This window comes from Stegodyphus dumicola, chromosome 6 (assembly GCF_044657685.1).
Source record: "Stegodyphus dumicola isolate Sdum_Otavi_A_Nest chromosome 6, ASM4465768v1".
NCBI classification, from domain to species: Eukaryota; Metazoa; Arthropoda; class Arachnida; order Araneae; family Eresidae; genus Stegodyphus; species Stegodyphus dumicola.
This window is the reverse complement of record NC_140773.1, coordinates 79,016,187-79,029,009: the sequence shown is the minus strand read 5'-3', so window position 1 is coordinate 79,029,009 and position 12,823 is coordinate 79,016,187. Positions and strand designations below refer to the sequence as shown.

The following is a 12,823-nucleotide window of genomic DNA, read 5'->3' as shown; positions in this document are numbered from 1 at the left end:
TTGAAAAACATTAAGCAGCTTGCCAAAAAAATAAATATTTAACGTGAAACTAATATTTTAACCATTTTAGACCTTTGTACTTTACGTTTATACTTCCAATTTATTTATTTTTTTTAAAGATCCAGATTTTTAAAAAAAGTAAAACTGATACTTATCACTTCTTAGCATTAGCTTATGTTGGCTTACAGGACGTCTCATAAAGAGGATTACTATTGACGCATGATAAAAATCATTTGTCGAAAGTATAATATTAAAATATTTGAAGCTTAAATATTGACCAGGTACTCGTCTTATACACGAAAAGGAAGTTTATATATACGATCAGATGGTAACTGAATTATCAGATCAAATGGTAACTGAATTTTAGAAATTGAATTATCTATAACATTTATTACTCCACTCTCCGTTTACAACGTATAAATATGTGATACTGAATAAAAACGATCCATGCATTTTATGTCATCCTTCTATGCGATGTTATTAATGCTTTTCTTTAAATAACTCCAATTTATATTTAATACAGGAGTTTATTGGCCACAGTTTCGCAGAAAGCAACACTGTTAAACGCAAATTAATAATTTTTACGCGAGTAGATTAATTAATTGACTGTATCAAATACTTCGATAAATTGAATCTGACAGATCTTTAAATATTTATTTTCGAATTATACGCTGGAATGCTTGAATCACTATTACAACTTAGCTATTCTAATATGGAAACTATTTATACATAAGATTTATAAACTTTTGAACACATATTTTGGGAGTCGTGGATAAATGCTACACTTCATCACAGGAGGTGACCACCTCCTCTGATGAAGTTTCTACTCGGTCTTGCTTCTTAGCTACTAAATTCTTAAAAACTAGCTCCATTACTTGACCTTCGTCATGTATTGATTACCTAGTAGATACGCGATATGAATAGGAGCATCCGAGCAACATTTGGGTAAAAGTAGTCCTAAACCCATTAATTATTTTGACTTGAACTCAAAAAATATATTCGATGATATATTGAAATTAAATTTTATGCAAAACTATGCGTTTAATATGCATAATATATATTAAACTTAATGTATGTTTAAAGTATATTTAATTAATTGATGCAGTGAAATGCCAATTGGATGCATTCATAAATATGTAGTAAATATTAACCATCAGCGTAATGTAAAGAATACAGTCTTTCCATTTGAAATTTCAGGTTACAATCAAACATCTCGAAAAAAGTAGACGAATTTCATTTTTAAAAGTTACGTTTCATTCCGTACATTTTAAATGTAAAATAGTGTAATGAGAAAAATATTAATAAATTAATAAAGCATATTACTGTTTGAAGGAATTTAAAAATATAAATTTATATATAAGTTTTATCATATATAAGTTACTTCAAATATTTATTATAATCTTTAAATTTTATTCTGCATGCAACTACAGCATACCTAAGTAGCACAGTTGGAAATTTTGTATTCCACTCATTATGGAGGGTATTAGAAACTCCTTTAGTTATGATATTCAAGATTTAAAACAGCATTATTATTAAGAATTCCAGATAAAATGGTTTCAAATAATTAATTTTGACCTGAGCTTTTTCTAATCATATTTTTAGTGTCCAGTTTTCAAATAAATAATTTTGTACGGAGATTTTTCTAATTACCTTTACATAAAATTAATCAAATTTTAGTTACACTTATTTATTAATCAAATAGTTTAAATAGAATAATAATAATGGATCTACAAGCTTTACAATGACAAAAAGTCGATTTTCCCACGAAATGTTTCTTAAGGAAATCGATTTCTGATTTAAACAATATTTAATATATGTAACCCGTTTAACATTTAATACCCGGCATGTTAAGATTTGGGATCGAATTCAAATCCTTTTCTTTTCATTTCAAAATACATAGTAAAAATGAACAGTTTTTTAGATCGATATTTAAGTTTGAACGTGTAAATATTTCTCATGTTAAAGAAAATGTACTTTATGTATAAAAAGGTATGATTAAAATAGCATTTTACGAATGTAAACTGTAAAATGAGTTTTACTATTATTGAAAAATATCCGATCATCAGTCTTTCTCATAATTTCAGTTTTATTTTTGCTTCTTAGCTTTACATAAATATTTATTTACAATTTCTGTTACATTCTTCAAAAAAGAAACCATGCAAAGACTTAAAATATGTTCTTGAGTTATTATAAAACATATCCTCAATACAAATTCAGATTATTTACTTGATGCCCAGAGCCATTGCTTATTAATTAATGTAAAATTTGTATCATGAGCCTCTAAGAAAGTCACAGTCGATTGATTTCTTCCACAACCTAAAAAGGAAAACAAAGGAGAATTAAAACGTCGCTTTAATATTTCTGAGAGTTACGTTTATCTGTCAAAATATTATTACTGAAACATGAAAATATATCTTTTAGTCAGATTAATAAAACTATAAAAATTATATTTAATTAAATTTGATTTAAAGGATTTACTTTATAAGGTATTTCTCCCACTTTCTTAGCGTGCCTTCGAGGTGTAGTGGTTCTGCACGCTGGGCCGGTATTCCAGAGGTCCGTGGTTCGATTCCCGGCAAAGGCGGTTGCTAATTTTTCATAACTCCTGTTTCAAAATAATGCCTAACGTCTCTACAGTGGCACCCGAACTAAAAGGGTGTTGGATGAGGTTTCTCCACATCCAAGATTTGGCGATTGGGTCCCCTGAAAACCCCAGTCGCCCATTAAAAAGGAGAGTATATAAGGTATTTCTCCCACTATCCTAGCGTGCCTTCGTGGTGTAGTGGTTCTGCACACTGGGCAGTTATTCCAAAGGTCCGTGGTTCGATTCCGGGCGAAGGTGGTTGCTAATTTTTCATCACTCCTGCTTTAAAAAAATACCTAATGTCTCTACAACTTAATATAATTAGAGATATTTTTACTTGAGTTTAAATTTCTGTGTGAGGAAATGACATTTTCATATTTTACTACGGTAATATAAAAAATGAAAATTTTGTTCATCTGCTTATTTTTTAAGAAAAGCAGGTATTCTAATGTTAAGGCCTAAAGAGTGTCAATTTCTTGAGAGCCATTTTATCCATAAAGCCTTTTTGAATCTCTTATATTAGGCAGCGTTGAATAATTCTATATGAAACTGGTAGAACATTTGCTGAAAAACTATGGCAAATCCTTATACGTATCACGTGTTTAGTAATTACATTTACCCTGGCCTATATAATATGTCATGTAACAAACTCTTACGTTAATTTCACCATTTCATCAGGAAGTGCTAGAATGGTGCTTTGACATTATTAGATTAGTATGCCTACAAAAGACATACTAATCTATGTACTTTAATTTGAAAAAAATCAAATTTTGCTGCCTTTGATCTTGTTAATCGAATTCATTGTTCTTATTCTGACTTGAATGAAAATAGAATTTTGTGCTTATGTAGATTCCAAGCAGCTATTTTCAAATTTTGCAACTGTAACGCAGAGGAGACACCGAAAGATAAAATGCTTGTCAATATTCGATGTTTAATCACATGCATAAGCAAATGACAGTAATCTTCTTTTCCTCTGATAGCCCACCAGCGGCCGAGCGGTAAAGTCGCTGAACACTGGTAGTTCGGTCCGAGGTTCGAATCCCGCGAACGGGCTGGCTGCATGGGTGTTTTCGTGGTTTTCCCCATGTGTGACGTGTATACGAGCCAGTTTCCCTTAGAAAGTCCGCCACGAAGGCATCCCTCCTCTTAGGCAGATAGCCCTCGAGGCTTTGCCATAATCACTCACACACACACACACACATTTCCTCTGATATGGTAGGTAATAAAAATTTCGGTACTTTTGGATTATCCACACTCCAATTCAACATTCGGTAGAAGTTCTGGGTATGCACGCTAAAAATCTCGACTCACACGTTAGTATACTACATATATACTGATATTTATGTGCTTTATTTTAAATGTTATTTTACCTACCAATATCCAAAAAAATTTTGAATTATTATTATTATTACTGTTCCCTCTTACTTTGTAGTCTAATAATTAGCTTAGGTTAGGTTACTTGGAAATGACAAAGCACACTACTGCTATCTAATAAGGAGTGCTGTCATGGAGGACTTTGGCTGATATTCACATTCTATGCGAGAGAAACAGTAGCAATCCCGTTCGCCTGGGTTCAAACCGGATTGAACTAGTAGTATTTAGTGGTTTTAAAACTTCGACCATTGGTGAGGCATTTCCATTACAGATCTTAATGAAGGTGAAAAATTTACTTGTTGATAAAAAAGGAAGTTTCGGTTTTCTTCAGAAATATGGTCTCGATCATCAATAGAGAATGCAAAATTTTATAACACAGTACTATAGTGATCGACTCTGAGTTTTATTTAAACGGGAAAACCAGAAGCAGAGAGGAATTGCGCATAACGTCCTGAACTGCCTCACTGAACTTATTTGGCGGAAGGCCCAGCTAGTAAAATATAAAGACTATTGAAGAAATCAAGCAACAAAAATCGGCGACATATTTGTAAACTTGCAGGACTAGTGTCGAGGGTTCAACTACATAGGTATCGACACTAGTCCTGAAAAATTTACAAATATTACGTTAATTCTTTTTCGACTTCACTAATAATCATTATTTGGCGTGTTAATTTAGCCTAAAACGTAAAGACCGTTTTAAAGAAACTTTAAAAGTTGAAGCTGAAAAATATTTACCAGCTGCAAAAATGAAAATATTCACGAAGAGAATGTTACAAGAACCTACAGTGAGTTGACGCCATCTTTAGTCTAAAAAATTCTAATGTATCATAATGCTTTTTACTTCAGAGGATACTTCATTCAGGTTTCAAATCTGGAATTCTTTATTTTAGCATGAAAAGGAAGACTACAAAGAAAGAGGGGACATTTTCTGAGACGACCAAAGTTTTGTATGTAACTTATTTTTCAGTGATATTTCACATCAATAAATCAAATGATAATGAATTATAAGTTCGAATTTTAAACGTACACCTTTTGGTTACTGATAAATGTAAGTTTTAAAAGAAATCGATTAAAATTTAATTGTTGAACTCATTAAATAGTCTTTACATTCGTTTTAAATATTATTTGAGTAAATTAATTTGCAATTTTAGTATTTATAATCTTTTTTATTTGTTATTTAGCATTATATTATTGGAAAAGAATTTATATTTAATTTTAATCATATCCTAATCGCATGCAGTAAATTTAAAATTAACGTTTAAAATTTTAAATGAAAAATATTAATGTTATGAATATATGTAGACACATGATTAAATTTATATATCAATTTCTATTTACAAGTTACATTCCTCATTTGAGAAAATAAAATATACAAAATAATTTTCATTATGCGTTTTTTTTTTCTGCAGCTGTTTTATAAAAGAAAATATTCTTCCTCCAAACGATTTATGTTTTAACTGGTTAACTAAAGCGAATTCCACCTTCTGAGCAATTTTACTTTTTTAGTCTTCATATTTTATCTCGCGTTCTTCATCAAGCAATTGGCTCTATTTTTCTTTTACTTATTGTTATGATCCTTTGATTAAAGGTTTGTCTTAGGCTCATTCAAAGTGATGTACACATTCAGTCCAATTTTTCATTGGAGAAAGTCATCTTTGATGTGAGGATGAATAAAATTTATGTCTAAGTGTCCAAATAAAGTGTTAGCGACAGCTTTTTAGCTTTTAAAACTTTTCAGTTAGATAATTGCTTCCAAATTTTTCAGTTAACGGGAGTCACGTAATTATGTGATATTCCAGCTTTTTTATTTTTCATTTCTAAGTGCTTGATAAAATGTTTAATTAAAAATAGAAAATTTCTCAGTTTACTGCCCGAATTAATTTCATCATTATATTCTTGATTATTACTGCAAAAGTCATTAACAGATAACAGCTTACCAAGAAAACGTTTTCGTTGCACCCAAATCTATTGAAATCCAGAATTTACTGGTATCTTCCATAGGAAGATCCTCGATATCCTCTGTAAGGTCGGGTCATCATCTGATATCTTTCTGGAGACAGCGAGGAATATCCTCCATAATTAACTGGCCTGCTATATCCATAAGACATAGGTCTGCTGTATCCATAATTTCCATAGGACATAGGTCTGCTATATCCATAATTTGACACAAGTCTGTTGTATCCGTACGACATAGGTCTGCTGTATCCATATGACATAGGTCTGCTGTATCCATATGACATAGGTCTGTTGTATTCGTAATTTCCGTAGGACATAGGACGGTTAATATTGTAATATCCACTGGACAAGGGTCTACGGTTGCCATTATGTCCATAATTGGAGCCTCCTTCATAATCTTCTTCTCGAAGGCTATAATCTCGGATGATATCCTGGCAACAGCACAAGTCAGTGGCGATGAAGAAAATCGCAAAAATTATCTGGAAAAGAAATTTAATTATATCTTAATGATAAGTATAACAGCTGTTTTAGAAATTTACATTTTTTAAAAGAAGCCACGTTTTATTATGATTACTTAAAAAATTGAGATAATAACTCAAAGAGGCAAACCTCTAACCAGTTAAAATTTTAAACTAAATTTATGAGAAAGAAGAGCAGAAACAAGAAGTTTGAAAGCGAAAGTATAAACTATTTTAACTTTTACCGCAATGTTGAGTGTAGACAAAAAAAAAAAAAAAATACAGATGAATATTTTAATATGAAATGTAAGTATTATGAATAACGTAAATTAATCTTATAGTTGTGAATTGCCTAATAGTAGAAAAACAGGTATTTACCTGTACATTAACATCTATGCTCCTGAAAACAAAATTAAATTTAACAAATATTATATCGCTAAAGCACTTAGGTAAAAAAAGTAGAACACATTTTCTTTACGAAAATTTACTTTTGTCGAATTAGTTTATTTTGCTACAAATTTCAATGACATTAGTTGTTTTTATCATTTACTGTGTTTTTCATTTCCTTAATTTTCCATTGAGTTATGAAATTTCTCTCATATAAAAATATGCGAAATATCAAAAGAGGAAAAACTTTTGAACTGACGCTGAATTCCATTTTTGAAAGCAGTAAGAAGTTACATAGAGAGCTTTCGTAAAATAAATAAATTTTGGCGGATAGATTTAAATGCTATGGTTATATAAATTCTTGAAGTTTAACTAAGCTGTTTTTTTTATTTCTATCAGTAGCACTTGATATACATTATTCGCCACAGTGAAAACGCTCAGAGCAAACGCACAAGTAGAAACAACAAACCAATAATATGCAAAAAGAAAGTAAAAACATCAAAAAGTGAACCGTAAGTAAACAAACATCTCGATAACAAAAATAAATTAGTCTGTAAGGCTCACTTCTCTAGCCTTCGCGCTAATAAGCTGGTGTATTATCTGACAGAGAAATAACGATAAATAAAATGTAAAAGTACTGGAAAGTAAATTTATTCTTTTTGAAATACATGTACAGTATAAATCTGTAAACTATATGTAAAATATCCATAGATTCTGGGAAATAGCTTTTATAAAATACATTTTGAATTATTTTTATCATCTGGAAATATAAATATAAGTTAATTGATGATTTTAGTTAATGTTAGAGAGAAATAAGCTTACGATCTCAAATAGTAGAATGATTATTTGGAATGAAAATATATTGTTTTAGGAAATTTTCTATTTTGATTTACGCAACAGAGAATGAAATTATTAAAGGTATGTTGAATTAAGTATGACTCTTAACAAAATCCATATTATTAAACTGTTACATTTAATTAAAAGACCATTTTTTTATTTTCGCAGAAAAATATGCTCTTAGTTATTCAATCAAAAGTAAGTTATTTAAAGAAATATATGAATGTCTTTCATATATTTCTTTAAATAACTTACTTTTGAGGTTCGTAAATTCAAATTCTGAAAATGTGACAGAAAATTATTGCCCGTTTAAATATTTTAAGTACAAAATAGTTGGTAATGAATAAATTAAATATTTTAAGTACAAAATGTTGGTAACAAGTTAATACAAACGGCAAATTTTATATAGAATAATGATCAAATATTAAACATTGGATAAAAAAATTGAAAGAATTAAAGCATGTATATGCAATAGTGAGGAAAAGCGATAAAAGCAGGAAACATATATATTGCATCAACCATTAAGAAATATTCAATTAAAATTATTACTTAGACAGAAATTTATTTTATTAAAATTACATATTGAATAAGTTATAAATTAAGTGTACTAGATTCATTTTTAGGAAGCCAAATAGGATAAAATCAAAATATTAAAACCAGACGCTTAATCGTAGCAAACTTTCTTACTGGTAAGTATAGTGATCAAAATTTAAATTACAATCAAAATAAAATTTATGCAAGATTTAGTTTACATAGAAAGAAGGATAGTTTGCAAAAAAAGTTACTTAGAAACAGTTTCTTACCACTGCTTTCATTTTTGCTCCTGATAATGAAATGAAGAACAACTGTGGTAAAAATAAAATGCCTAAATATATTTCTGGTAATAATAAAGTTACGAAGAATGACTTCCTACGATAAAGGCACCCGTATTTATATTCCCTGTTAACTTGATTACTGTTACACCTGATTTCAGAGACTTTAAAAGATTAAGAACATATATTTAGATATCTGAGATGTTGCGTTAGTTATCAACCCATTCAATCTTCCGTCAGTTATTATTATGCATGGATTTATTTCTCCACTTGATTTAGATACAATCTAAAGTACTTTCTTAACATAGCAGTTTTTGTCTTTCGTAATCGGAGAAATTGCATTAAATAAGCTTTAAAGATATGTGCACGAAATTTCTTTGCTATCTTAAGAAATTTATTTAATTTGAAGAAATTAAGAAATCTATTTGATGTAAGTAATTTATTTAGATTTTTTTCTAAATGTGCATTTGAGATTATTAAAGCTTCACTTAATTTAAAATATAAGTAAATTATTCCATAAACAGTCTCTAACAGAATCACTTATTTTCATTCTTAATAGATGGAAAATATTTTCTTAAAATGTTAAGAACACATAAAAATTAAAATCAGATGTGTACACCACATGACTTCCTTGTACGGAATATTAAATTATACTCATCTTTTCCTACACTTCATTTAAACTTATTGAATTGAATTAAATCTACTTCCTCAATAGCGCATAAACCACAATAGAATAAATGTACTCTTTAAAATTCACTATATTTATTTACCATAGCGACACTCTGGCGTTAGTTCACTTAACAGCGTTACATTTCAATTCATTTTATATCTCAGAATGCAAAAAAAAAATTATATCATCTGAAGAATTATCTAATCTTTGCCACATGTTCTATTCAAATACTATAATAAATTTAAAACGATGAATAAAAGAAATCAAACATAAAAAAGAAACAGTTTTTCACAGACAATTCAGCGCCGCTTACCTAATGCACATGCGCTACGGGTAAACATTCTCCTTTTTCCGAGACAGACTGGCGATAATATTTGCTGCTAATATGAAATACTTATTTCCTCGAATTTCATTAGAGATATATTTCTCATTCAATTAATTCAGTTCTCACTTCGCGGCAAGGCAAAAATACATAAAACCTCAAAATATCTTCATTGAAAAAAAGATAAATATAAAAAAACCCCACAAAATACAATAAAAAAATTACAATTAAAATTAGAGTATACGTAAAAACAAGCAATTGGTCCAGAAAGCAACGAGGTAGATTTTTCGATGCACAAAAATGAAAGCTTAATTTTGGTCCCTTTCTTCAAAAAGACACTGAAGGGGCCGAAACTGAATTAACTATTCTGCTAAGCTTTCAAATGTAAACAAATATGTGTGCTATGGTAAACAAAAATTAGGCTTAGCCGCATTTAAACAACGTTTAAATTGTTGATAATTCTACAAATATTGCATGCAGATTAACTAAAGGCTTCCAAACTTAATCAGAAGATAAGAACAATATAATTCAATCATTTTTAAAACAAAAAATGCGCAATTTACCAATATATAAGAATAAAAAAATGAGCTCACTGAGCCGAGTAACAATATTTCTGGTGATGCCGATTGCAATCAAAAAGGGAGGTGCACAATTACATATTATAGCATTCGTATACACAAAATTTCAACGTTCTGAGGCTACTCGTTTTTGAGTTATACATGCATCTATATGCGAGATACATACACGAGATTTTAAATCAGTTTTATAATTCGTTTTGGGTAAAAGAATCTTTTATTCTATCCTTACGTACAGATGCCACACCAAAAGATTGTTAAATTGCATTCGATAGCAGTCAAAATTGTTATTTCGTTGAAATATGATACCTGGAATTTTTCGTGATTACAATGCTTCCTTTATCCCATTAATATCAACATTAGCGTTCCAAAGAGCTATTGGAAGTCTTATCATTATAAGAAGCTTTTAGCTAAGTGGAATGAGGAACATATTTCATCTTGAATGAGGTAACCAAAAAGTTCTTTCCTTTTATTTATCATAGACGGCATTCCAAGTGTTTCCTCTCTATAAATTTTAAAATACTCAGTTTTTATCTGGTCACGGAAAATTTGCAAGTTCCTGTTTCGTTTTAATCTAAGATCAAACAATTTATATGAATATTCAAAAAGAGTACCTCAGGATGTGGTATATTTGATTTTCACATGCCCTACATTTGATGGCCCTAGATTATGCTTCCAGAACGATTTGAAAATGTTCGGAGTGACTTGGCCCAGTGAATTTATCTGTTTTCGTGAAGTTCAGACTGCTGTTCTCTGCTTTTGTTCGTTTTATTTATGCATGTAACTTTTAACGTCTTAGTTAACTTTAATTAACTTACTTCTGTAACCCCATTTTGTACATATGTGGTGGACGTGGAGTCTGTGATTTTCAAAAAAAAAAAAAAAAAAAAAAAAAAAAAAAAAGAAAAAAGAAAAAAAAAAAAAAAAAAAATGCTTCTTTTACTAGTTTGTAAGAAACTCCTAAAATTTAAAAAGTTGAATTATTATAAGATTGCTCTAACATTATTATGTACACTTTAGACATTTTTATATAAGTAAAACTTTGTTCTCCATGTATGTAAGTGCGTACTAGTAGGCATATAGTATGTGTATTTAGTACAATTTATACAGATCCTAGTGTAGCGCTATAGCTCTTGCCATACAGCCAGCCAGGCTTTTCCTTGTAATACATAGATTTAAAAAGGCGCATATGCTAAGCCTGTACATATTTTCTCAAAATTATCGGAATTGTTTTTATAAAGTCAACAATTTACTGTATTAATGTTCATACCTATGTATTAAGTTTCCGATATAATTGATTTGATCAATAATTAAGAACACTTCTGCATCTTAAACTTATGAAGAAATTATAAACTGTAAATTTTCTTTCTCACTTAGAATGAAACACGATGACGAAAACCTTCTTGAAGAATATCTTTACAATTAATTGCATGATAATTGCAGTTTGAGGAAAAATTTCAAATTATATAATGTTTTATTATTAATAACTATATTCATTAGGAAAAGATTTTATAACAACAAATAATACCAGGAGTTTGTTTTATTGGACAAGTTTGGCATTAATGTCAGCGACCGTAACCATGTAACCCTATTTAATATAACGAGCAAACTGTCACGGAACTGCTATACCTATCCACTGCTTCTACATAACAGAAGGAACCCAAACTTTATTATGTTGATCACGAATCCAAACGAAACCATCATAAGTTAATACTTATTCAAAAGTGAATACTTATTCTTAATCATTAATATACGCTATAAAAACAAAAAAAAATATCGATTTCGTTAATCACACAGAATAGTGACTATATTTATAGTACGTACCTCAGCTATTGCAATCCAAATTTCAGCAAAAACCAAAAATTATATCTGCTACATAGTTCATTTGGTAACCGGTAAAAATGTATTAAAAATCACCTGACCTATCGATATCATTGTCGAGTGTGATATGCGGGATACTCATTTTAAGTTACCAACAGATGGTGTTAATACACTTGCGGCAGCCACAAGAACGTGGAGAACACTTCGACAAGATGGTAGCTTCCTTGCACCATTGCGCTAAACAAGGGAAACGTAATGCTGTAACAAGCGAAGGTGTGAAAACTACGCAAATTCATTGTCGGATACTTCGAATATACGGAGTGCAAAGTATAAGTCCTACATAAATATGTCAATGGACTGAGGAAATAATGGAAGTTAAAATAAAAGGAAGCTCGAACCCCGCCCTACGACTGAAGCATTGTTTCCAAGTTTTCTTCTCCAGAGAGGTTGTTCCTCGTCAGAATTAATAAATATATAAATAGATATACTAATAAGTTAACTTTTTCTTCATTTGTAACCACACATTTGTGTAAAATTGTATACAACAATATTTGCCAATTCGGAGGAAGTACCATGTACAGTCTAGATCAGGGGTTCTCAACCGGTGGTACGCGTACCGCTGGTGGTACGCATGAGAAAAATAGGTGGTACGCAAAGAAGCAAAGTATTTTTAACTAGTCAATTAAAAAATTAAAACCCCAACATCCTGGTTGAATTTTTTGCTCTAACACTTGTAAGTTTATGCGATCTGATCTTTGTTCAAGAGTGGTGGAGGTAGTGGTACTTTATAGTGGTGGTACTAAAGGTTTTCAATTTTTGTTTAGATGGTACGCTTTAGTCAAAAGTTTGAGAACCGCTGGTCTAGATGATGTGACCATACGGACGTGCTACATCATCAAGACAGCATGAATGCATGTACTTTCATTCAGTTTATATTCATACATATATATTATGTAAAAGAAATCTGATATATGCTAAATTACTGTAAATTACTTTACTCGAAAAATATAGTGAATGCACAGAAATT

General features: G+C 30.1%; 1 protein-coding gene across 1 annotated transcript; it reads right to left on the bottom strand.

The window, feature by feature from the left end:
• Nucleotides 1–2,066: 2,066 nt before the first annotated feature.
• On the bottom strand, nucleotides 2,067–8,531 carry LOC118201190 (uncharacterized). Its single transcript, XM_035373240.2, has 3 exons — nucleotides 8,400–8,531; nucleotides 5,896–6,393; nucleotides 2,067–2,316 (listed from the first exon to the last, which is right to left on the bottom strand). The coding sequence occupies exons 1-2, from the start codon at nucleotides 8,409–8,411 to the stop codon at nucleotides 5,941–5,943; spliced, it is 465 nt and encodes a 154-aa protein (XP_035229131.1). The 5' UTR covers nucleotides 8,412–8,531; the 3' UTR covers nucleotides 2,067–2,316; nucleotides 5,896–5,940.
• Nucleotides 8,532–12,823: the final 4,292 nt, after the last annotated feature.